Source organism: Rhinolophus sinicus, chromosome 15, assembly GCF_057876585.1.
Source record: "Rhinolophus sinicus isolate RSI-liver-muscle chromosome 15, RSI-T2T, whole genome shotgun sequence".
NCBI lineage: Eukaryota > Metazoa > Chordata > Mammalia > Chiroptera > Rhinolophidae > Rhinolophus > Rhinolophus sinicus.
This window is the reverse complement of record NC_142515.1, coordinates 108,930,489-108,956,372: the sequence shown is the minus strand read 5'-3', so window position 1 is coordinate 108,956,372 and position 25,884 is coordinate 108,930,489. Positions and strand designations below refer to the sequence as shown.

Genomic DNA, 25,884 nt, shown 5'->3' with positions numbered 1-25,884 from the left:
ATACTTTAAACCTTGGGCTTTGCAGATCAACAGTGATCAGATACTTATTGACAGCATTGTACTTATTTTGTTATTCCTGCTTTCTTTTTTCAAACTCTCACTTCTGTTTTTCCACTCTTGTTTTTGTTGCTTGTTTTGTTGTTTGCCGTTTCCACTTTTGCCTCTTTTTTGTAGCTTAGGCCTTGTAAAGCTTCTGTTTAATTGATCAGGGATGTTAAAAGAAGTTTTCAGCCTCTACTGTGGAGAAGAATTTTTGGGGGCAGCACTGCAGTGATCACCAAATGTATCAGCACAATGATCCTTGATTTGTTGCAACCCAAAGAAATGCTTTATAGATTCCTGATGTTCCATGTCTTGAACATTGTTTTTATACTTTGTTTTAGGAACTGCAACCATGAATGAAGAAAATATAGATGGAACAAATGGGTGCAGTAAAGTCCGGACTGGTACTCAGAATGAGGCAGCATTACTTGCTTTGATGGAAAAGACTGGTTACAACATGGTTCAAGAAAATGGACAAAGGAAATTTGGTGGTCCTCCTCCAGGTGTGGATTTGTTTATGTTAAAAAAAAAAGTTGAATCTTTAGTGTGGTCTTTTACAATTATGTGTATATCTCCACAAGTATTTGGAATAGTAGCTCTTTTCTTTGTAACTGATTCAAGACCTTAGCAATCATTTTTACAGTTGTTAGGGAAAAGAGGTCGATTTTATAATTTTATGCATATCTTACCCTTAAAGTTTTCAACTCTGCTCTTGGTTTAAGAAGCATTTGAAAAACAAGTTGGGTTGGGTTTAGAAAGAAGTCAAGATTGGGTCAATGGGGGAGAAGGGTACTCTAGCTATAATATTAAAGAGGAGGAATTTGAAAGAGCAGTTAGTAGAAGAGTGGTGTCTATGCTAGATGCAAATGAGATGTAAACAGGTAAGTAGATGTAATGCTTTGTTTTTCTACCAATAGCCAGTGCAGTTTCTTAAAACCCTCCAGTTAACTTTCTATCAGACTTAAAATGAAATCTTGGCCTCTATGTCCCTCAAATACATGTTAGCCATACAGGTCTGCGTGCTCTGAGTTATTCTTGCTTTTTCTTCTTCCTGATATGTCCTCAAGGCTTATTCCCTCATTTTATTCAGGACTCTGCTTAAACTTCATATTCTCAGAGATGTACCTGACTACCAAAAACACCAACCCTTCTGTGGCTTTATTTTTCTTCATAGCACTTATCACTCATTGTCTCCTCTATTGAATATAAGCTTCGTGAGGGGAGGGGCTTCTATTTTGTTCATTATTGTATCACCTAACACCTAGAATCGTGCATGACACAAAGAAGGCTCAGTAAATTTGTGGGATGAATGACTGATTGCTTAGTGAATATAAATACCAGAATTTATCTATATTTATTTTTGTCTTTTAGGTTGGGAAGGTCCACCTCCACCTAGAGGCTGTGAAGTTTTTGTAGGAAAAATACCTCGTGATATGTATGAAGATGAGTTAGTTCCTGTTTTTGAAAGAGCAGGGAAAATATATGAATTTCGACTTATGATGGAATTTAGTGGTGAAAATCGAGGTTATGCTTTTGTGATGTATACTACAAAAGAAGAAGCCCAGTTAGCGATCAGAATTCTTAATAATTATGAGATTCGACCAGGGAAGTTTATTGGTGTGTGTGTAAGCTTAGATAATTGCAGATTATTTATTGGAGCTATTCCCAAGGAAAAGAAGAAAGAAGAAATTTTAGATGAAATGAAGAAAGTTACAGAAGGAGTTGTGGATGTCATCGTTTATCCAAGTGCAACTGATAAGACTAAAAATCGCGGTTTTGCATTTGTTGAATATGAATCTCATAGAGCTGCTGCTATGGCTCGGAGAAAACTAATTCCAGGTAAGCCTGCCCCTTTAACAGTTATTTTTTTTTCATATTCACTGTATTATAAATATGGAAAAATGACGGTACCTCACAGATCAAATATTAGGAAAACATCCCTTAAAGAGGAATATAAATTGTTTAAGGAAGTAAAATAAATGATCCTAAAAGACAAGAAGTTCCTATAAAATAAAATGTCATAATTTATAATTTACTGATTTGCTGAATGTATATACTTACATTGAGCTTGTTAATTTTTGTTTGATAAAAATCCAAAAGACAGCGTCTAATTCTTCTAATAAAGATCTGTCCTTGAAGTATATTTTTTCTATTGACTCTTAAAATTAATTCCACCATAAGTTCTGGTTAGGTTTGCCTTTGTAAACTCTCATGTGAATAGGAAATTATAATGCTTAATCAAATATAATGATATGTATTTGAGTTTTTGCTTCTTTGGAGAAACAGTTTTACTTACAATATTTGACTTTTGTTTTAACTATCTTCAGATTAATTTATTCTTTTTTTACAGGCACGTTCCAACTATGGGGCCATACCATTCAGGTAGATTGGGCTGACCCAGAGAAAGAGGTTGATGAGGAAACCATGCAGAGAGTTAAAGTTCTCTATGTAAGAAATTTAATGATCTCAACTACAGAGGAAACAATTAAAGCAGAATTCAATAAATTCAAACCTGGTGGAGTTGAACGGGTAAAAAAACTTAGAGATTATGCTTTTGTTCACTTTTTCAACCGAGATGATGCAGTGGCTGCTATGTCTGTTATGAATGGAAAATGCATTGATGGAGCAAGTATTGAGGTAACACTGGCAAAACCAGTAAATAAAGAAAACACCTGGAAACAGCATCTTAATGGTCAGATTAGCCCTAATTCTGAAAATTTGATTGTGTTCGCTAACAAAGAAGAGAGCCATCCGAAAACTCTAGGCAAGTCACCAGCTCTTCAAGCCCGTCTCAATGGTCAGCATAGCCCTAGCCCTCCTGAAATCGAAAGATGCACTTATCCGTTTTTTCCTGGAACAAAGCTTACTCCAATTAGTATGTATTCTTTAAAATCAAATCATTTCAATTCTGCAGTAATGCATTTGGATTATTACTGCAACAAAAATAATTGGACACCACCAGAATATTATTTATATTCAACAACAAGTCAAGATGGCAAAGTACTCTTGGTATATAAAATCGTTATTCCTGCTATTGCAAATGGATCCCAGAGTTATTTCATGCCGGACAAACTCTGTACTACATTAGAAGATGCAAAGGAACTAGCAGCCCAGTTTACATTACTTCATTTGGGTAAGTTTCAAAATACTTTAAATAATGTAGAATATGAAATATTATAGATTATGAATTCATTTATTTTGAACTCAACATTATTGGTGAGTATTTAACATAAATTTTAGCTCAGTTTTATGAATTCATGGTACATTTTATTGAGACTTTTCTCCTATAGAATCTTATTATATTTAATTTTTTAAACATTACTTATGGGAAAATTTGGTTTTGATTTCTTTAGGGTTTGTGGTCCTGTTTCATTAATTTATTGTTTTATAATGATTCATCCTCATTTGAAATAATTTCTGTATAAGTTACAAGATTATTTAAACCAATTTATAAGTGTCCCTACATCTTTGGTGAAGTCTACACAGTAAGGTTTCTTGGAGTTGGGTAGGAAATTGGTAATATCAGAAAGGCATTTCAGCTGGGTCATGTGTAGACACAGCCATATGCTCACCAATCTGGAAATTTGTCATTATTATTCATGAAAAATAAAAAGCATCATTAAAAGATGTTTATGACCATTCCCTTTTTTTGTGCTTAATAAAAAGCAAGTTTCTCTAAAACATTTGAGGGATAATGAAGACAGGCTTTGGGCCATATGCTAACTAAATATTTGGCATTGTAAAGGAAGAAATGTAATATCACTCTGGTATTTTACTACTTCCTGTTTTTTACTGTGTTAGGGGTGTTAGATACTCTCTCCCTACCAGTTTGTCTCATTTTTTAATGCAGTTATAGATTTCAGTTGGTGATGACTTTGTGCCCCAAATGATATTTATTAGAAGAATAGTGGTTTCTTGAAAATCAACAATAAAAAGGGAAGGTCTCCAACTAAGTATTATAATTGTTTCTTGATTATAATGGTCAAACTCTTAACCTAAAATTGATTTGTTATATGGTTGCAGAACCATACTACTGAAGCTTATATCTATTGAAAATTGATATTCTCAAATTTGTTAAGAGAAGGCAGTCAAAAGGAAAAGCATTGCTAAAAGGGAAAATAATGTGTGTGTGTGTGTGTATTTTTTTTTCTTATCCATCATAGCCACTCCCATGATGTTATGAATATTTTCAGGAGATTCTGGTTTGGAGATCTCGTCATAATTTTAGGGTTGAAGGTAGGGTTTCCTTCAAAGAAACTTTTCAGTAGTGTCCTCAATTATTGGTTTGGAAATATTTGGTAATTTTACAATCATCTAATAAGTTAATAAATTCTTAGGTATGATTTCCACTAATGTATAAAATAGGAGCCTCCCATTTTTCTTTTAATGAAGACAACCTAAGTTAAATATAAAATTAGATGGGTAGCAAATAATTCAAATTAGCAATTTTACAGAAAAATAGCTCGAGTTATTTTTTGGGAATGGAATATGGAAAATTAGTTGCTGAGCAAGATTTTCTGAGGGTACTTGTGTCTGATCTAATAGCATGGTAATCCTGAAATACATTTATTTCTATCCCCACTCATTTACCTTACATACTTAACTTAGATTTCCAAGATTCTTAAAACATGGTCTATTTTATGTCAGATTTTCTATTAAGACATGGTTTGCCTATCTGCTTATAAAGATCAGATCTTATATGCAACCACAGGTTTTTCATCATCTTTGAATTTAATATTAAGATTTGTTTTTATTTGAATCCTAGGGCCATAGTTAATTTGTTATAACATTTACTTTCCGAAGAAAACCCCCGTTCAGGTATAGTATTCCCAATCTGATTATATTAATTAGGGGTAAAATTAGCTTCAATAAATGAAATGCTTAGAGGGCACAGGCAGTTTGCCTTATAGTCATCTATTTCAGATTTTACCAACCTTATATTAAAGCTGCTCATAATAAAAAATTGAAAAATTTGTGTTTTATGTTATTTTTTTAGTTTCTATTCATTTGGAAAAAAGAGCTAAAATCCAAATGTAAGCCAGAAATTTTAGTTAAACACTAGGGCTTGTTTGGACGCAGTATATAAAGTTGAAGGCCTTGTGTACAGACAGTAACAGAAAAATCCTGTGATCGACTAGAAACAAGTGAAGGTTGAGGTAGAGGCAGCTGAGAAGGAGAGAGAGAATTCAGGGATGTGGAAGAGTCAGAGATGAGGGGTCTAGGAAACTCTGATCAGAAAACAAATGTCAGACTTTCAGAGGTCATCAAAGTCGAGACAGGTGCTCAGGTGCTGTAGACAGTCAGGAAGTTACATATTGCCACATGGCAGGTCAGGAATAGAGTTAATGTCATTGTGGCCGTGTTCTGGCTTTTTCCTTCTATTCATACGGGAGCCTCTGGGCTTGAAAGAGTTGATGTGTTTTTGGGTGCAGTTTCTTTTAGATTAAGGTTGCAGGCTTTCATGGGATGGTTCCAGATTGAGAACATAGTGGTAGTGGTGTGTTCGAGGAGACGGGGTGTTGTTATATCTTGCTAAATATTGACATGTTCCAAGCATTGGAGTTTTCAGAAATCTAGTTCATTAAGTATTAAATCATCTCTTGGCTCTATTTTCTTAAAGAATTTGAATCTAATTTGGTAGATAATGAATTTAACTACTATTTTAAGATGTTTTCTTTGGATGTAGTAATTTGAAAAAAAATGCTTTGATACTCTTAACCCTTTCAGTTTGAGCATTATTATCCAGTCTTACCTTGATGATCTTTGACTATTACATATGATATAAACAGTCATTTACCTTTTTATTTCAGAAGTCTTGAATATACTTTTAATGTCAGTAATTTTGGCATTACTATGCCTATTTTTCAAGTTTGAAAAATAAGGGAGAAAAAAATTAGACTTTATTTAGTTTAATGACTATCATTGGTATTATGAGGAAAATAGAATTTTTTTTAAAGGGGTGACAGGCATCTAAATGAGTGCTACAAATCAGTTTACTTCTGGTGACCATTTAGTGCTCTTACCAGAATCCCAGAAGTTCTTGGTTGTATAGTCCCTTAAAATCAATTTTTAAAATGTTGGGGTTTTTTTTGGTTTAAAGTGAACTTTATTTTAAGCAAAATGCTCCTTATAGAAGAACAACTGAACGCTAGGGTTAATGCCAAAATTGAACCCTTGTATTTTTTTTTTCAATTTATTTCGAAGTTAGAGACTATCTTTATCTTTATAATGTCAGAGAATAACCTCCCTAGAAATTTCTCACCCAACCAGTAGGATAAGAAATGATATATTACCTGGTTATTTTTAGGAACTTGTAATAAGGGGGATACTCAGTGGGTTTAATGGGTAGAATACAGACTTGGGGGCTAGGAGATAGATAGGTTCTATACCAAATATTTGATGTGTGGAGATATCTTGGGTCATTCGTATCACATGTTTTTAAATAAGCCTCTTCTATTTCATAGTTTTGTATCTTTAATAATGGATCAGACTATCAGTGTGAATAATCCTGCTTTTCCTAAAACTTTGCATCTGTTTTGAATCTGGGCCTTCCAATTTTGCCACTGCTTTCTCTTGGAGGATTCTTTGCAACCTAGGAAAATCAAGGAGATAAAGGAAAGTTCTGGAGAGTTATAGTTTTGAAGAAGAAAGTCATGGAGAATATTTACTGGAAAGAGGGAGGTAGCCTCAGTGTGTGTTGATAATTCACCTTGTTAAATAATTTATTAACTGATTGTTGGCAAAGCATTTCTCATTTCTATGTTTGTGTAATACTGATAAAGTGGCTATTTTTTTTACTTGTATGACCACCTAAAGGTTTAAAATGGGTGAAGAAACTGTCACAAACCAGCTTGTGCCAGTGATTTAATTTCATCTGAGTTATCCCTTGTTTTGGCCATGACTGGTGAAGTTTAATTAAAGAACAAATCTTTTTTGAATGCTTCTCATGTGCTAACTGTATTTTCCTAAGTAATTGGGCGCTAAAGATAAATAAAACATTGTTTTTGCTTTCGAGGAGTCACAGTCTACTGAAGAAGGCAGAGACACAAACTCGATGCATAGATGATTTGGGGAGTACAAAGAAAAAGGGCACACCTTCTACCTGATCTGAGTTGTAAATCACGAGTGTATGTCCAGAGAGAGGCACACCATAAGCAAACACTGATTAGAAAAACAGCATGGTGGTGGGTTAATAGCAAACAGTTCTGTATGGAGTTTGCTTTGTTAATTTCAGTCAGATTTTAAGAATTAGAAAATTGAAAGGAAGTAGTCTTTTAAATTCGTCAGTCCTACTTTTTAAAACTTTGCAAGTATTTTTTTATTACAACTATGTTGACATTACTTGCTTTTCCTCTGAGGAAGTAATTTTTTTCTAGATGAATCTGTGCTGATTTGTGTGGAACATTTTATGTGTAAATATTCTTCTTTTTAATATCGTCTGTACTTTGTTTTTTCAATATTTTTGTGGCTGACTTACATATTGCTTCTCGTATTTGACTTTGTAATGACATACATCATTAGAATCTTTAATTCTTCCTGGTCATTGAAAGGTAAAATATTTAGTATATAAATATATTTTAAGCATGATAGCCACTGTGCTTGCTAGGCCTTTAACAATTACATTAGGTTTTGATTTCTGTTATCACTTAAAACTTGGTTGAAACTTATGAAATAGAAGACACAGTAGGATAAATGTATACTATTATGAGAAGTTTTGATGTGAAAAATAAGGTGCTTTTTCTCTTATGAGCTGTCATTTCCAGATTGATGGGCAGAAGTGCAAAAATCAAATTTCAATTTAAAGAATTTGCCGATAAATTGCTTTGAAACAAAGAGAAACCTTCAGTTTTTTTTAAACTTAAATAATTTTAGGAAACACTTAAGCTAGATACAACATAATGGTGATATATTATAATAAAAATTTTAATTATCAGTAATTAGAAGAAAAATAGTATTACAGAAAGTTATTCTTTTTCAGTTTTAATTATAGATCTAACTGATGATACTATTTCAAACTGATAATTTAAAGAACAAAATTTGCTGAATTTGCTTTACAATTCACTTAGGTCAATAAGAAGTAGAATCAGCATCAACATTTTATGCATTGGTTTCATATGATCAAGTGGTGAAATGAAAATTCCATTAACTCAACTATGTCTTTGACCCTCCATGAGGGCCCAGTGTTCATGAAAATATATTTCTATTCCTTTTGAAAGTTAACTATTTCTTTGTGAAAGACCATCATGTATTACTCATAATTCTTATCTTAATGACACTTATATTAATAGACCATAATTATGTAGTACTGTGAGAGAAGTAGCTTAATACAGTAATGAGTAACCAAGTACAAGTATAAGAACCTGTAGTTTCAGCCACCAACAAACTGACTTTCGAGAGGCAAATGAATCATTTACTCTGTGTGGACCTCAGTGCCTTCACTCTAAAATATGAGGGTTTTATTTGGTGACCACTAAGGATTCTTTTGTCCCTGCAATTTATGGTTTTATTTAAAATATGGTCAAAAATCTTATGAAGGACCAAAAATAATACTTGAATTTTTTAATATCTACCCAGATAATATACTTAAGTTCAAATAGTTTAAAATTACAAGCTGCTTTTGCAAGAATTAACTCTTATCAATTTAATATCCCCTCCTTTAAACAATTCAAAGCTTATATCTGTCTATTTCACAGAACTGGATTAAAAAAATGAAGAGTCATCATTACTTGCATGATGACAAGTAATTGCTTTTTGGTTATTTCCTTATCTGAATTTGTTAATTATAATCAAAACCAAGATTTTATAAAACAATTTAATTACCTAAAAATTAGAAATTAGAAATTAGTTTTCTTTTCGTAACAGAATCTAGAAAAATGATGTGTATTAAAACATATCATCTAACCAGTATTTGTTCCATAATTATGTTATTAACTGGCTAATGTGATCATGTGATTTAATTTACTTTATACTTTTGTTTATTCATGCTTGATCATCCTGTAATTTCTTAGTATCTTTGGTTAATGCATTCCTAAAATACTTGTTCTAATACACTAGTTTTAACAGTAGCTACTGCTTTATTAATTTATAAATTTAACACACGGTTTCGTCATTTAATACTTTTAAAAATAATGGTGTATAAAATTTCCCTTCTTGAATCATTGCCTGTTATGTTCCATTCTTAGATGTTAGCAGCAATTCATAAGTCTGCCACATGGTGTCACTTAAATATATCTCTTAACCTGGCTTTAAAATGATTTCAATGTTGATTTTTCTCTCCTCTATGGCTAACTTATTTTATGGATTTAGAATCAGCAAAGTCTGTGTGAGAAGCTGCATGTAGTCTTCAGCCTGGCATGCCTTTATTTATGCTTCCTATTTAATATTTAGTAGTCAGTAATTGCTTATGCTGTAGCAGTATAATTTAGTGAATGGACTAGTAAATATAGACAGAAGATGTTCTGGGAAATTGCTAGTTTTACTGTGATAAATTTTTTCAAGTGATCACCTGTGCTTTTAACCATTTTAAAATTATTCAGTGTCAGTTGCTTGTAGGCTTTTTGGTTAAAATTAGATACAGTATTAGTTCTTTATTAGTTAATTTTGGATATATTATCTATCCTAGATAATACATCTTCTGTCTAAGACCTGTTGGTGCATTACCTGCAAGAATAGTGTACTTCCCTCTGGGGATTTAAAACAAAATAAACAAAATAAAAAACTTTAGTTTCCCTAACTAATTAAAAGCTTTAAATCACCAGAATATTAATAACTACTTGGTTTTTCTTGCTCCTTAAATTTATAGTATTTGGTGTATGATATATTAGTTGCATGTGTGCCATTATTAATCTCACGACAAGTGACATTTGAGGTATAAAAATGGCCTGTATGTGGATTTTTATATACACAGTAGTTCATACCGTAGTTTTATGACAGTGGTTCATTTAGATAGCTATATACCTTCCTGCATTGCTTTAATTCAGTAAATGTAATTTATATACCACACTGAATGATTTCTACTATAATTGTATCTGTAACTTTGGTTAAAAAGTATATAGGAATGCAATCATTAGGAAACATCAAACTGTTATAATTAATTGTACCACTTAATAATTTGGTGAATGTACTCTGAAAACCCTCTTTTGTTGTGTTTTTAAACAGTATAGCTTGATTTTTATACACAAATTAATTTAAGGGATTGACACTTGAATAAATAAAAAATGTAAACTGGGATGTACAACTCCAGCTTCTCCTGCACAGTAGATTTGTATACTGACCTTTACTTACAATGCTTTGCTATTATAGTATAACCAAGTCCTCTGACTCTCAGTCTCCTCAGAATGTTCTATTGTTTGGCCCCATCTCACCTGACCATAGGTAAATCTTTCTTTAGAAAACTTTAGTCAATTTATTTTAGTTCTTTCTTTTGTAAATATTACAACACTTTTGAGAACATTGATACAGGAAAATTCCAATTGGGAAATACCACAGGTAAATCATTTCTCCTGAAAGATATGACGCAGTTTTCATCTCTCCTTGACATCAGTGCTATTGTACTTTTGTTATTCTGGAAATTACTTTGTGATTTGTTGTTTAATTTAGTGGGCAACAGCAATGTTATTCTAACAGAAAGACCTAAATCAGACTGCAAATAAACTCATTTGTTAAGTGACTTTTAATCAACTTTTTGATCTTTATTAGCTGGAGTTAATGAGTCCAAGGCTGGAATGCACTGAAGCAGGACAGCCCCCTCCCAGAACAATGCCTTCTTCACAGCAGCTCAGGAGCACTGAGGGCATCTGTTACTCTGTCTTTTCATTCACTTCAACATCATTTTCCCACCAACATTCTGCACAGCTACTCCTTCTGAGAGTTTTGCCAGAAGTTCATTTAGGTTGTTTTTTTCCCCTCCATATTCACTAGTTGTGACATCTAACTGCTCAGTAATTTCTTGAATACGTTTTTCAATTTGAGCCTTGTCACCTTTTCCTTTCAAGAGCATGGCATCATCTTTGCTCACAATGACCCCCAACTTTTCCTAAGTCATGAGGCTGACTCTGTTCAAGATTTAGAGTCAATCCTTCTTCTCTGAACACTGAACCACCAGTAGTAATAGCCGTGTCTTTAAATTGGTTCTTTATATTGTCGCTCAAACCTGGAGCTTTGGCAACTGTAACCAGAAGACCAACATTTAGCCTACTCAAAACACGTATACTTAGAGCTTCTCCATCAGCATCTTCAGCAACTGTGACCAAGAGCTTATGGTGAACATTGGCAGTTTCAAGAGCAGGTACAATTGACTGAACACTCGAAATTTTCTTATCACTGAGTAGAACATAGGCATCTTGGAATTCACATTTCTGATTTTTCAGTGCATTAATGAAGTATGGAGAAATACACCTCTATCAGATTTCATGCCTTCATTGTTTTCTAATTCGTTATTCAGTGTTTTTTTATCTTTTATGTGATGGCGCCAATTTTGCCAACCCTTTTCATTGCAGCAGAAATGATGTTGCCAATTTCTTTGTGTCCATTTGCAGAAATCGTAGCAACCTGAGCAATTTCTTCAGAAGTTATCACAGGTTTAAGACTGCTGAAGTTCAGCAATTACAGCCTCAAGAGCTAACATCACACATCTCCTGATATCCACTGGATTAGCACCTGTACTAATCTTCTCAAGCCTTCCTTTGCAATAGAGCGTGCCAAAACAGTAGCAGTTGTGCCATCCCGAGTCTCTTCTTTTGTATTATTGGCAGCATCTTGAACAAGTTTAGTGTCAGTATTTTTATATTTATCTTTCAAGTCAATGGACTTTGCAACAGTCACACTATCTTTTGTTACTTTGACTTCCCTAGCTCTGTTCGGTAATCAGTGTTCTTCCCTTTGGCACCATAGTGACAGCTCATAGTGTCACACAGCTCCAGTATTGGCTGAAAGGACTACACCTCGAAGCATTAAGGCTTGAAGCATCTGCACCAAATTTTAAATCTTTGGCATAAGCCCAACTGAGATGAGGAGCCAGTGCCCTGGACACTGGCCTAATCTGGCGAAGGACTTGGTGTAATTGAAGCATTTCTGCAGGACAGTGGCAGGGTGTTTGAGTGGCGAGGTAGGCCTTGGGCGGCAAGTGAGGGCTAGATAAGGAATCTCTTGCTTTGATCATCTGAAGAACTTGTCGTGCCCATTGGTACTTCCAGGCTCTTCCTAGTGCTGCGCGCTCTGCTTGGAATAGTCTTCTACTTGCTCTCACCTACTTAATCTCTTACATTGAGCTTTCCTTGGACATAGTAACCGAGAATGACTTGTTCATAGTACTCAGCAATTTAGTAATTTTTATAGGACTGTTTATTTACTATTATAAATTTTGATCCATCAGGTTTATAATGCCGAGGGACTTTGTAGATACATGTTTTTTATTGTTGTTATGTCCTCCATTGTGTAGGTCAGTACTGTCTCCTCCTTTAGTACTCAGCATGTAGTACTTTTCAGATAATAGAAAGTAGTCTACATGCTATAAGGTTAAAAGATAAAGATTCTGAGGAAAGATCAATTTTGGCTGTGCTTTGAACTGAAAGAAGAATGGGTTGGAAAAGAAATATCTGAGATATGGAAATGGTAGGTACAGATACAGAATGATTAAATTATATATTGTGGTTAACAGGATGATATATATTTATATTTTAATGAAGTAGAAATACCGGGGGTACCAAAAAATGTATACATATGACTTGTATTCAACTAGCTTATTGTATGATATTTCTAAACTTAGTTGACACTACCAGTGCATTTCTTCGTCATTCTTCTGCACAGGTATAGACTGATAAAAATGGTATTTCATTCTTCCTTTGATTAGTTTCCTAAAGGCAGAAAAAGCCCTACAAATTCAGGATGCTAAGATAGCAGTCTTACTTGGAATATACTGGAATTCTGTACATTCAGTTATTTTCTGTTTTCAAAAGAAGAAATAACAGTATGACATATCTGAGAATCTATTGAAAAATAGTTTTCCATCTTTCATACTGGTTACTTTAAAATTTATATGGACTTGCTCTTCAAACTGAAAATCAATAAAATCTTCAAAAATATAAAATATGCTTATATGTACAATTAGTTTTAAGTAACTTAAAACTTTTCATCATATCTTTATAGATGAAGACTACAATGTTATGTCTCAATGACTATAATGAAAATTAGTATTCTAATTAGTGGGAATTTGGCTCTTATTCTCATATAACAGAAGACTAGAAATAACGCATCTAATTTGTTAGGAGAATGCTTACGTTCTCCTAACATTCTCCTGTATTATCTTTTAGAAACTTTTTTTATCTCTTAAATTTAGTGAGGGTGTGTCCAAGTGTTTTCCCCCCATTATGGATAATCATTTATCCAGCACCATTTATTGAAAAGACCATCCTTTTCCCGTGGCTTTGCAGTGCTACCGTTAGTATAAATCAAGTATGTATGTACGTACACACACACATACACACCTATATACACATACACACCTTATTCTGGATTCTCTATTCTATTGCGTTGATCTATTTTACTACATTGCCTTAATTACATAACTTTATGGAAAGTCTTAATATTCGGTAGAGAGTATTTCCCACTTTTTTTTCTTTACAATTATCTTGGCTCTTCTGAGCCCTTATATTTCCATATGAATTTTCGAATCAAATTGTAAATTTATAGCAAAAAATTCCTACTGGGAATTTGATTGGAATCAAATTAAATCTGCAGATCAATTTGTAAAGAACTGACATTTTTATAATATTAGGCCTTCTGATTCATGAGCATTATAGATCTCTCCATTTATTTAGGCTTTCTTTAATTTCTCTAAACATAACAGCAGTTTACTGTGTAAATATTTCTTGCATCTTTCATTAGATTTATTTGTAAGTATTTAATATGTTTCAATGGCATTGTAAAAAATGCCTCTTAATGTCAATTTCTAATTGTTCCTTTGTATATAAATATAATTTGTTTTTTGTATATTGAATAAAACTATTTGATTCTAATGATTTGAATCTAATGGTTTGATTCTATTTAAAATTTTCTACATAGGCAGTCATGTCAACTGCATACAATGAGCTTTTTCTTCCTTTCTGTCTTTACACTTTTCTTTTTTCTCTTGCCTTATTGCTCTGGCCAGAACCACTTGTCCAGCATTGAATACAAATTATGATAGGCATCCTTGTAAACTTTTAATATTTCTCCATTAAGGTATGATGTTTTTTGTAGCTTTTGAATAGAATTCCTTTATCACATTAAGGATATTCCTTACTATTCCTAATTTGCTGAGAATTTTTATCTGGAATGGGTGATGAATTTTATTAAACGCTTTTCTTCTGCATCTATTTAGATAATTGTATCATTTTGTCTGCTCTTTTCATGTGAATTACATTGATGTTTGAATGTGACATCAGCTTTGTTTCTGAATTAGTTTCTTCATGGTATATGATTTTTTTATGTATTGCTAAATTTGATTTTTTTTCTTTTAGACTTTTTACATCTGTGCTCATTAGTGAGATAGGCACATAGTTTTCATCATAAAAACAGTTTAGAAGTTTTTCCTCTTTCAGTGTTCTGTGCAAGAGTGTATAAATTGGTGTTATATATTTTTAGACAATGTGGAATATCATTTAAGAAGCAATCTTAATTTAGAGTGTTCAGCCTTTCTTGTGTAAGGCTATAGCTGCATCACATTCATTTTGATATATTTTATTATCATTATTTATTTCAAAATACTTTGTTTTGATTTCTTCTTGAGCATAAATTTCTAAACCTATGGAGATTTTTGTAGTTATTTTTGGTTTTTATTTTGCTATGATCAGAAAGTACATATCATTTTAGTCCTTTGTTTTTCATTTTTAAATGACCAATTAAAGTAAATATTCCATGCCTGCTTTAGAATTTGTATGCAGTTGTAAACTGACAGTGTATTAGTTTGCTAGGGTTGCTGTGGCAAAGTACGACAATCTGGACGACTTAAGCAACAGAAGTTTATTTTCTCATAGTTCTATTAGGACTCAGAAATTAAGGTGTTGGCAGGGCCATGTTCTTTCTGAAGCTGGTAGGAGGGAATTTCTTTGCCTGTCTTACCTTCTGGTATTTGCCTGCAGTCATTGAGTTTGCTTATAGATGCATTATTCTAACCTCTGCCTCTCATAACATGGTCATCTTCTCCCTATGTGTCTCTGTGTCTTCACATGGCATACTTCTCTCTGTGTTTTTCTATTGTAAGGATACCAGTCATATTAAAGGGTCCACCCTACTCTAGTATAACTTCATCTTAAATAATTACATTTGCAATGAGCCTGTTTCCAAATAAGGTCACATTCTGAGGTACTAGGGGTTAGGACTTCAACATATGTTTTTGGGCACACAAGTCAACTCATTTTATATATATATATATATATATATATATATATATATATATGTATGTAGATTATATATATATATGTAGATTATATATATATATACACACACACATATGTATATGTATATGTATATAGTATACACACATATATAGCTATATATGCATATATGTGTATATGTACACACACATATATATACTATATATCTTAATAGGTCAAATTTGTTAAATCATTTAAATTTCTTTATTTTTCATGATTTTTGGTCTGTTTATTCTATTACTTTGAGATGGTTATGAAAATCACCCATTATGATTATAGATTTATATTTTCCTCCTTTGGTTTGTCAACTTTTGTATATTTTGAGGTTATGTGTTAGGTACATAGAAATCTAGAATTGTTATATTTTTCTGGTGAAGTGTACCTTTTATTACTATACTGTGTCATTCTATCTCTATCATGCATTCCTGTCTTAAAGTGTACTTCCTCTGATATTAACATTTAGGCTTTTTTTTGGTTAGAGTTTGCATGTTATATATTTCTCAATTTTTAACTTACTTTTCCTGCATCTTAGCCTTAACAAGAGCCCATTATTATGTAGGTAGGTGTTTTTGTTGTTGTTGCTGTTTGTTTTCATCGAAAGTCTGTCTTTTGAGTGGTCAGCTTGCATTTTTTTTTTTTTTTTTTACTTACTAATATGCTTGGAATTAGGTTCCTCATTTTCCATTTGCTTTTTATTCCTTGTTCTATTTTCCTGTTCTATTTCCTTTTTCTTCTTTCTTGCCTTTTTTTGATAGATTATTTCTTTGCCCTCATTCCTCTTCTTCTTCTAGCTGTAATAAGAATGTCTTCATTATTCTTTTAGTGAAACACTGTACACTCCAGCATGCATTCTTAACTTATTGAAGCCTAATGTTAATTAATGCTTTTATCACATTCCAGACAGTGCAAGGACCTTAGTACACTTCTCTTATTTCTTCTTCCAGTTTATATAGTATCTTGGTATTTCCATGCTTTAAACCTATATCTTTTAATCCCATATACCAAATTATAATTGTTTTTAGTTAATATATATTTGTATTCGTTTACTGTTATACATATTTGTCATTTCCTTTCTTCTTCATGTCCTCCTACATCTCCAGCTTTCCACTACGATTGTTTCTTTCTTCTGCATAAAGAACGTTCATTTGTAATTTTCTTTGGTGTGGATATGCTTATAACAAATCACCTGTTTAATTTACCTGCATGTGTCTTTTGAAAGGGTAATTTTACTAGATAAACAGTTACTTTTCCTTTATCCCTTTGATTATAATTCCACTTAACTGTCTTCTGGCTTCCATCTTTCCTATTGAGAAGTCAGCTGTAATGATCACTCCTTTGAATGTAAACTTTTTTCCCCCATCTGCTACTTTTAATGTTTTCTCCTTTGATTTTTTTTTCAGAAGTGCTACTATGATGGACTTAATGTTGTTTTCTTAGTTTTTATTTTAATTGGGACTTTCACTACTTCTGAAATCTGTGGATCAGTGTTTTTTACTCATTTTCTAAGATGTTTTCAAATACTGATTTTGTTCCATTATCTCTCCTTTTTATATGGTATTCCAGTTACACATGTTAGACCTTTTTACTGTATATTTCATATATCATATTCTTTCTGTATTTTTTATTCTCGTGTGTTTAGTCTGCATATTTTCTTCAGATCTACCTTTTGATTCATGACTTCTTTTTCCATCTGTGCCTTACATGCTGATAAAACCATTCATTTGGATTTGTCAGTTCTAGAATTTCATTTGACTCTTTTTTAATGATTTCCTTTTTTTCTACAAAACTTTCAGTCCTGTCTTTTTATTTCCTTGAGCGTATTAGGCATAGTTATTTTAATAATAAATTCTGAAAACTTGATCTAATTGTTTTCTGGCTCTGTGACTACTGACTGTTGTTATTGTTGATTTTAGGTCACATTGTTTCATCTCCTTGTGTGACTGGCTGTTTTTTTTTATCGAATGCCGGATATTGAATATGAAAAAAAAAAAGTACAGATAACTTGAAAGCTAGCATGCTGTTATTTTTATTCAGAGAGGATTTATTTTTGCTTCAGAAATGTGGCCATGTGATTGGCAATCCCAGATTGCCTTAATCCAGGCAGGAATTCAGAAGATTTGAATTTAGTCTCGACTGTTAAAGTTGGTTTACTTCTAGTTCAGTTTTACTCAGGATTCCAAGCATACCTCATTATTGGCTCCTCAGCTTCAATTTTTGTCCTCCTATCCTAGAAATTGTCTGTCTCTTGCCTTCAGAATCCCTCAGAATTCTGAATTCAGATCCCTCTTCAGAATTTTCTAGGCCTTCTAGGGAAACACACCTCTTAAAGATATGCACACCTCTCTGAGTTTCCTTCTTGTCTAGGATCACGATTCCATAATTCTTCACTGTCTGGGTCATTCTTAGTGCTTTCAGATAGATATTTTTGCTTTTAATATTGTCTGCATTTTCTAGTTTTCACTGGCAGGGTTGATTAGTTACCTATTTGATAATGTAAAAATCAGAAAACATTGTGACTTTTTTCTACTGAGTTGTTATATGTAAGATGGCTATTTAAAAATCTAGTTTTATGTGGATCACCAAACATTTTTCATTTGTTCATTCTTTTATGCACAAATTCTTAGCATAGAGCTGGATATACATTTCTATCAGAAAGCTTTAAGACATGTAAAGATATAACCACTAAAATGGATGAATGTCCAGATTACTGTATGTGTGGTTAAATTAGGCTTCAAGTTTAATTAAACGTAAAGTTTAATTTAAAAAGTTTAGTTGTTATTAAGCAAAATGGTTTTTAAGCTTAGTGTTATTTTGGCCACCTATTTCTTTTTAAGACAGAAGGAAAGGATATTGATACTTTTCAAATTCACTTAGATTCTTTGGCTTATGAGAAAATGGGTAATTTCATTTGCTTTTTAAATCCTTTGTTTTATTAATAGAGTACTTCTTGGAAAAAACGAACTAAGAAGGACTTAATTTGTATAGAAACATAAGGCTTTTTTCTGATAATGTATTAACTCAATTTTCATTCAAATAGTGAAATGCTGTTCTCTTTGTTCATCTTTGCAGAACTTTAGAAATTATAACTATTAATATTTGTCACTTGTTTCCTTTTCTTTAAATTTATTATTTACTGATCAAAAAGTTTTTAACTAAAGTTATCAAGGATTCCATGCACTTCCAAGATAGGGATAAAACATCAATCTAAAGACTCAATTCTTTTCTGTCTCCACTGCTTACAGACAGGGAACACAATCTCTTCAGCCTGGACCTATGTAGAAGAATTTGGAGAAAATAAACAGGTAAGAAAAAGTCTCTTAGGAGTATTAAGTTATATGTTTAGTTTTCAGAGAGCCAGTTATAAATTATTATTCTTATAGTTATAAGAAATAACTAAAATTATCCAATAAGACCTTGCAAAATAGTTTGATTATTATATTTTTGTTAATTATAGATCATTAAGCGAAGTTTTAAAAAGGTAAACTGGTTTCCATATTTCAAGTCTTCTCAAAACTTTACATGATAGTGTTCATTGTGAAACACCAAGATGGTAAAAAGTATTTTAAGGTAGATGTAGTTGGAGTATATTATGTGTAGATTATCCAGCATTTCTCAAATTTATCTGAAAATGGAACTCTAATTTTTTTCATATTTATTAATTCAAAATTATTGATACAACTTGGAATAAAATATGTTTATGAGGATTCACTGTTTAGTTTTTTGTAACATGGTACTGAGAAGGATACGTTTTAGTAGGAAGTTAAAGGTAGTTTATAATTCGAGTAAAGATTATTATGTCTAAACTCCTTTTTACGTGTAGAGGCAAAAAGAATGTTGTGGTTTCCTGGGTACCAGTCTATGTACTAGTTCTGTGTTTTTAAGTAAATTACTTTACCTTTCTGTGTCTCAGTTACCTTGTTAAAAAGGGAAATAATAATACTTATATCTTGTGAGGAGTAAATAGTGCAGATTGTATATAGTTATTTTTGGCACTTAGTAAATGCTCAATAAAAGTTAGCTTTTATTAATATAACTTATGCTGCAGATACAGAGATAGGTATTTATTATGCTTGAAACTTATGACTTTATAGGTCTCAATCTTAGCATAAAAAAATCAAATACAAGTATGTGATGCTATTCTCAGAAATATCTTTTCCTACAAGTTTTTATTTTTGAAATTTTGAATTTGGACTAATTTTACTGATAGAAATGAAACTTGAAAAGAGTTATCTTTTCTAAGGCTTTTATCTTCTCTTGGCTTTTGCCCAGATAGTGAGCTACAATTTTTGAGCTCTAGTGAAGCCTATATTGCTGCAGCTCAGATCATAATTTTCCTCTTACAGGCCTGCTGTTCTTTACTCTGTTTCTGAGTGGTTTAGAAACTAGCATTAAAAGGAATTTGCCATAATTTCTTAATGCAAAGCTAGCAAACTGGAAGCTCTAGATTTGGTTTGTTTGGTCTCTCTAGCTTTTTGAAAGGAAAGCAACTGGGCTTAATTTCAATACAAATAGCTAGATACCTGTTGTTTTCCATTTGGTTCTCTTTGAGTTCCTTTTTTGTTTGTTACATCTTGGCCTCTGAAGGCATTTGAGTTTGTAATCGATTTGTTTAATATATTTCATCAATTTTTCTGTTTTTAAAGTTTCCCTAGTACATATTATCACCATTAAAAGTTCTTCCCAAACTGATTTGTAAAGTTATTCAGTGAAATACTGTTTCTAAGGTCAAACTATACTCCCCTTGGGAGATCATAATGCATATTAGCATATTAAATAATTGTAGTAGCAACCTGTTTAACTGTGTTAAAATCATCTTTCCTAAATTCTTCTCAAGATTTTTTTAGCTAAGGGATTCTTGTTTTGAGGTACTTCAATTGTATAGGATGTAGTTTGGGAAACACTGAAACTAACTCAAACACTTAGGTTTGTTTATAGCTATGTTGAGTTATAACTGAAATACAACAAAATACACACATTTAAAATTATACTTTGGCCAGTTTTTATTTATTTATTTTTCTGTTAAACAACACCACAAATCAAGAAAACAAACATTTTCATCACCCCTAATGGAATCTATTCCTCCTCCTATGTTCTTTCTCAGGAAACTACTGATCTGACTGCTTTCACTATAGACTAATTTGCATTTTCTATAATTTCAAACTCTTGTTTTTGAAGGTTTAAATTCTAATCTTCAGATAATTTAGAATGAAACAACTAATTTCTGAAAAATAAAAGTACAGATATCAGACAGATTTTGTTTATGATAATTGTTATACACTACCAAAATTTCACAATAAAAATTTAAAACCCAAATCACACTTTCAAAATTATATGGGAAAATGTATTGTAAACTTAAAAATGATTTAGTTAAAAACAAAAGCAGATTTTTCCCCCAAAAAATTGAATCTGAAAAAAATCATTACTGTAGTAAAAATAGAGAATTAATCAACTAGAAATTTATAAAGAAGCAGTTATAGACAATAACCTTCTTATCCAGCCATCCATTACTAAGATTAGCATACTCATAGCCTCCTAGGAATCATCTAAAACAGAGATACTGACCCAAGCTACTCCGTGGGCCTACTCTTAGAAAAAAGCATGGGCTACTTCATGTCTACTTCTTGCCCTTTGCTGTCAGTTGCCTGATAGGAAAAACTAGTAGAGGACAAAATACCCATTTTTGATTTTGTCAAAATATAATTGTAATAGGGAAAGTAAATGAGATAAAAATACCAGTGAATTTGATAATACTAATGTGTTTCAGCCAAAAGTATCACTTAAAAATTTCTAGTTAATGATTTTTAAATATTTCATAGGTTTTAAGTTCCTTAATTACTAGCAATTCTGAAAATTCTTTCTTCTACTTTACACTTAGCTTTTGATTTTCTGTACTAGGATAGAAAATACAAAATAATGATAAATGTTACTTATATTTTAATATGGATGATTTTTTTTTTAATCTGTGTGGTTGAACCTAGTCAGCTGTATTTTATGTTTTGAGTTTATCCAGTGCTGTAAAAAAACATTATTTTGCAGATAAAATTCAGTGGTTCAGTGAAGGAAAGTTATTGAGTTATTTCAGTTATGGCTATTTGAATGTTAGTGATTGAAATAATAAAATGGTGAAATGAGGACTTCTAAAAAATTGTAATAAATAGTCCATAAAAATCTAAAGAAATGCTTAAAATATGTATGAAAGGTATGGCAGATGTATTTTATAGGTAAAAATATCAGGTGTTTCGCTCTCATACATTGCTGTTGGGAGTGTAAAATGGTATAAGCTGCCTTGGAAAGTAATTGGTAGTACCTCAAAAAGCTAAACAGAGTTATGCATACGTACCAGCAATTCCATTCCTAGGTATTTACTCAGGAGAACTGAAAACATAGCCACACAAAATTTTGCACACATTATTTCTTAGCAGCCATTATTCCTAATAGCCAAAAGGTGGAAACAACCTAAATGTCCATTGACTGATGAATGGATAAACAAAATGTGTTATATCTATACAATGAATATAAAAAGGAAAGATGTTCTGATACATACTACAACATGGATGAACCTTGAAAACATTATGCTGAGAAACCAGTTAAAAAAGACCACATAAATTGTATGATTCAATTTATATGAAAAATTCAGAATAGGCAAATTTATAAAAAACAGAAAAATTATTGGTTGCTGGGGCTAGGGGAAAGGGAATAGGGAGTGACTGCTAATAGGTACAGAGTTTTGTTTGGAGTGATGAAAGTATTCTGAATAGTGGCTTTTGTTGCACAACTTTATGAAATCTTAAAAACATCTGAAGCTTTTCGTGCCCTATTGTTTGTAGTATTTGGGAAAATTTTTCTTCTCTTGATTTATCCTATGTGAATAAAGTCATCAATGTCACCTTTTAATTTTGTATTTTAGTCTCCTTAAAAATGTGAGAATACATTAGTTGATTATTGCATTTTTAAATTAAAAGCTTACAGTAGGGTACTATCAGCAAGGCACATTTTTAGACCTAAGCACTATGCCCTTAGTCAGTTGTCTGGCTATCTTTGTGAAGTCTTCCTCTGAAGATAGCTCTTCTATCTATATGTCATGAATAGGCCGCATCAGCTCTTGAATGATAAACCCAAAGTGAAAGTGATTTCTCTGAAAAACATTTCCCCACATACAGAAATGTAACTATTTAAAGATCTGCTCTTCTAAATCTTGTTGTCTAAATTGTTAAAATTTGACAGGGTTAGTTGTGTCACAGATACATGGCTAAAAAGGAATGGACTGTATTTGTGTAATCATCTTTAGGAGGAAAGAATCAGACCTTTTTTTAAAGCAATTATTTGAATTATAGGAGCACTAAGTTTTCTGTTTATACTCAATGGTATACTGTTTATACCATAACCATTCAGACAAAGTGGATACTTTAAGAGGAGAATTCTGTAGGAATTACCCTATTTTGGTGTCAAAGTAATTCCTTATCCAATTTCAAGGTACTGAAAAGATTTTGTACTGGATGCTTTCAATGTATTTATGTCTTGGAACAAACTGCTTTTATTAATCTAATGGTACCATTAATAAAAATACAATGGTTATAAAATTTTTCTAATTGGAGTTTTATAATGCTAGAAATTAACCTATATTTAATTGATTTTTATTTTTTCCATTTTTTTTTTTTTAACTAGGTCCTTTCTGATGTTGCTTGAACTTATTCTTCTGCAGTTGATCTTATTCCTGCTGGCTAAATATTAAGTCGCATGACAACATTAACTTAATGTTTGTATGTTTTAGGCCTCATTTATAGTTACAGGAAAATATTGAAAAAAACCTTACCTGTGCATTAGATGACCCAATGGTCTTTTTGACCATTCTTAGAAACACCATAACTTTTATAAATAATCATTTATAGTATTGTCACATCCTTGGCTTATTTTACACTAAAGAACATAGTTGAGTTTTTGGAAAATACAGGATTTGCAAATTTGGTCTTTAATAGTCACACACACCTATAAACATTACAATTAATGAAGCAGGAAATTATTGCTGCATTAGATGAATGTTTATTGTGGAACAGTAATATTTCAATTATAATTGTTTTATTTTTTAAATTTGGTTTAATTTTTAGATTTTTCTATATTATAAGGTGATAATGGTTTCTTAAAGTTTATTTTATAAAGATGATTCATTTTACTGTTTTATGGTACAAGTAGGATGCTAATGTTAAATTGTATGTTGAGTTATAAAAATGTTTATATTAGTATTTAAATAATGAAATACTGGACAGTTAAGTTTTTGCAGTCCAGGGGTGAATGTTTCTGCTGGTTTGATGCCTGATACAGTTTCAAAAACAGAAGCAAATATGAATTCGCTGTTTATTTCTTTTCTTCATGGACTAACCCTTAGCATCAGAACCAAATTTAAAAGGAGCTTCATTGTGGAGCAAGAGAAATCAGAGATTTTCTTTTTCTGTGATAAAAAAAAAGATACAAAACAACGAATAGATATCCAGGAAATAGATATCCGAGAATGCATTTTAGTAAGATCTCTGAAGCATTGTCAGTGAAAGAAACATAATACTGACCAATAAAAATGTCAGGATTTGCTGTGCAGTAAATGCTGAAACAGTCTTTATCAACAATAAGTATTATCAAGATTTTGAGTGTGAGAAAATTATATTATACTGTGATTGTAGTTTTAATGTTTTGTCTCTTTGAATTAAATATGTATCCACAAAGATATGCAGCATAATTCTTCATGTATTTATTTACAGACTACAATTTTCGTCGCAGCTCAATAAATAGTCTTTCCCCCGTTAGTGCTACCCTCTGTTCTGGGACTCCCAGCGTGCTTCCTTATACTTCAAGGCCTTATTCTTATCCAAGCTATCCCTTGTCACCAACAATATCACTTGCTAATGGCGGCCATGTCGGACAGCGACTATATATCTCCAATCAGGCCTCATTCTTCTGAAGAAAATACTGTAAACATGAGTATGAAAGTTTCTTTGTAAAACATGCAAATTAAAATACTGTTTTATTTTAGAATCGGGTTTGCATATTTGGTTTTAAAATGATATATATGTATGTATACATATGTATGTATACATATGTATACATATACACATATATGTATATTTCAACATAGTAAAATAAACATCACCCATAATTCAGAATAACCCACAGTTATAGAACTTGTAAAACATGATAAGTTTAAAAGTTACTCAGTGGTTTCTTTTGATAATGGTATAACAAACAACTATTCTTTTTAAACTTTTGGGATTTTAAATACTTCTGATTCCTGAGTGGGCAATAGAACTCAGTAGTTTATGTTAAATTTTTGCATAATAACTTTGCTACATAGCATTTCACAATATTGAAGCACTTGCAGACGATGGTTACACTGGATTTGATTACCAAGGATCACTATCTGTATTAGGGATTAGAACAGTTATATAACAGAAGCATCTAACTATTATGTAGAAAGAAATGACGGGCAAAAAGATTAAGATGCAAATTTTATGCAGTACTAAAGAAGAAAAACAATCTACCATTGTGGTCCTTAAAAAATAACTATAAATATTTTAGTTAATAATTATTTGTTATAGAAATAAATTATAATTTTGCTGTTAATGTATTTAAAATTTTTATAGTTATGCTTCCTTTGTGTTTTTGATATTCACTGTATAGTTATTTGAGTAATAAGTGTTATATGGTTTTTTAATGTTGAAATCATGTGTTGTTTAATTTTTGTACTTGAATTCAAATTTTTGACATTAAATATGTGATGCTTCTAACATGTATGTGTTTTATTTTTGATTATTATAATTAGCACAAAAAAATTAGCTTTCACAATCAGCTTGACCTTTTCTTGAGAACAATTTTCTTTACTGGTATAGTCCTTGGCTGAGTGTCTTCATGGGACCAAAACAAAGGGTATTGCAGAAAATTGTTAGTTTTATGAAACATAGTAACAAAAAATCCTTTTTAAGGACCAAGAGAAATATTTTGTTGATGAACCCAATGAAATTTCCCCTTTTTACTTATGAATAATTAATGAATACAGGTCATTTTGATTGTTTGATAATTTAGTAAGTGTACCTTTATAATGAATTTCTAATGATGGTTTATATAATTGATAGAGACAAAAATCTTTCCACTCTTTGATACTGACATTAACTTTGCTGATCAACTCATTGTATAGCTGTATGAAAGGTTATGAGGAAAGTTTAACTTTGTCTTTCTTCTCTAGTTTTTCCTTTACAATGTTGGAGTAGGAAAGATTTCTGTAACTATGACTCAAAATCTAGAAGCCATAATAGAAAAGGTTGGTAGGTCCAATTTAAAAAGAAAAGCCTGAATGGGAAGAAGGTACCAAGGGTGTCAAAAGACAAATGATAAACTTGAACAATAGTTGCAAATAATTTCAAAGAGGGCTAATATTTAATATTTC

The 25,884-nt window shown here is 31.7% G+C and overlaps 1 protein-coding gene and 1 pseudogene across 1 annotated transcript; one reads left to right on the top strand and one right to left on the bottom strand.

The window, feature by feature from the left end:
- The first annotated feature begins 382 nt into the window (after positions 1–382).
- RBM46 (RNA binding motif protein 46) lies at positions 383–25,079 on the top strand. The gene is made up of 4 exons (XM_019733099.3): positions 383–545; positions 1,414–1,881; positions 2,393–3,175; positions 24,206–25,079. The coding sequence occupies exons 1-4, from the start codon at positions 395–397 to the stop codon at positions 24,403–24,405; spliced, it is 1,602 nt and encodes a 533-aa protein (XP_019588658.2). The 5' UTR covers positions 383–394; the 3' UTR covers positions 24,406–25,079.
- On the bottom strand, positions 10,715–12,112 carry LOC109448103 (60 kDa heat shock protein, mitochondrial pseudogene; annotated as a pseudogene).
- Positions 25,080–25,884: the final 805 nt, after the last annotated feature.

Bases quoted from the DNA above. Each gene is read 5' to 3' on its own strand.
- RBM46 (XM_019733099.3), top strand. From the start codon at position 395: ATGAATGAAGAAAATATAGATGGAACAAATGGGTGCAGTAAAGTCCGG. The intron at 546-1,413 runs GTGTGGATTTGT...TTTGTCTTTTAG, and splicing joins ATTTGGTGGTCCTCCTCCAG to GTTGGGAAGGTCCACCTCCA. The intron at 3,176-24,205 runs GTAAGTTTCAAA...ATTTATTTACAG, and splicing joins GTTTACATTACTTCATTTGG to ACTACAATTTTCGTCGCAGC.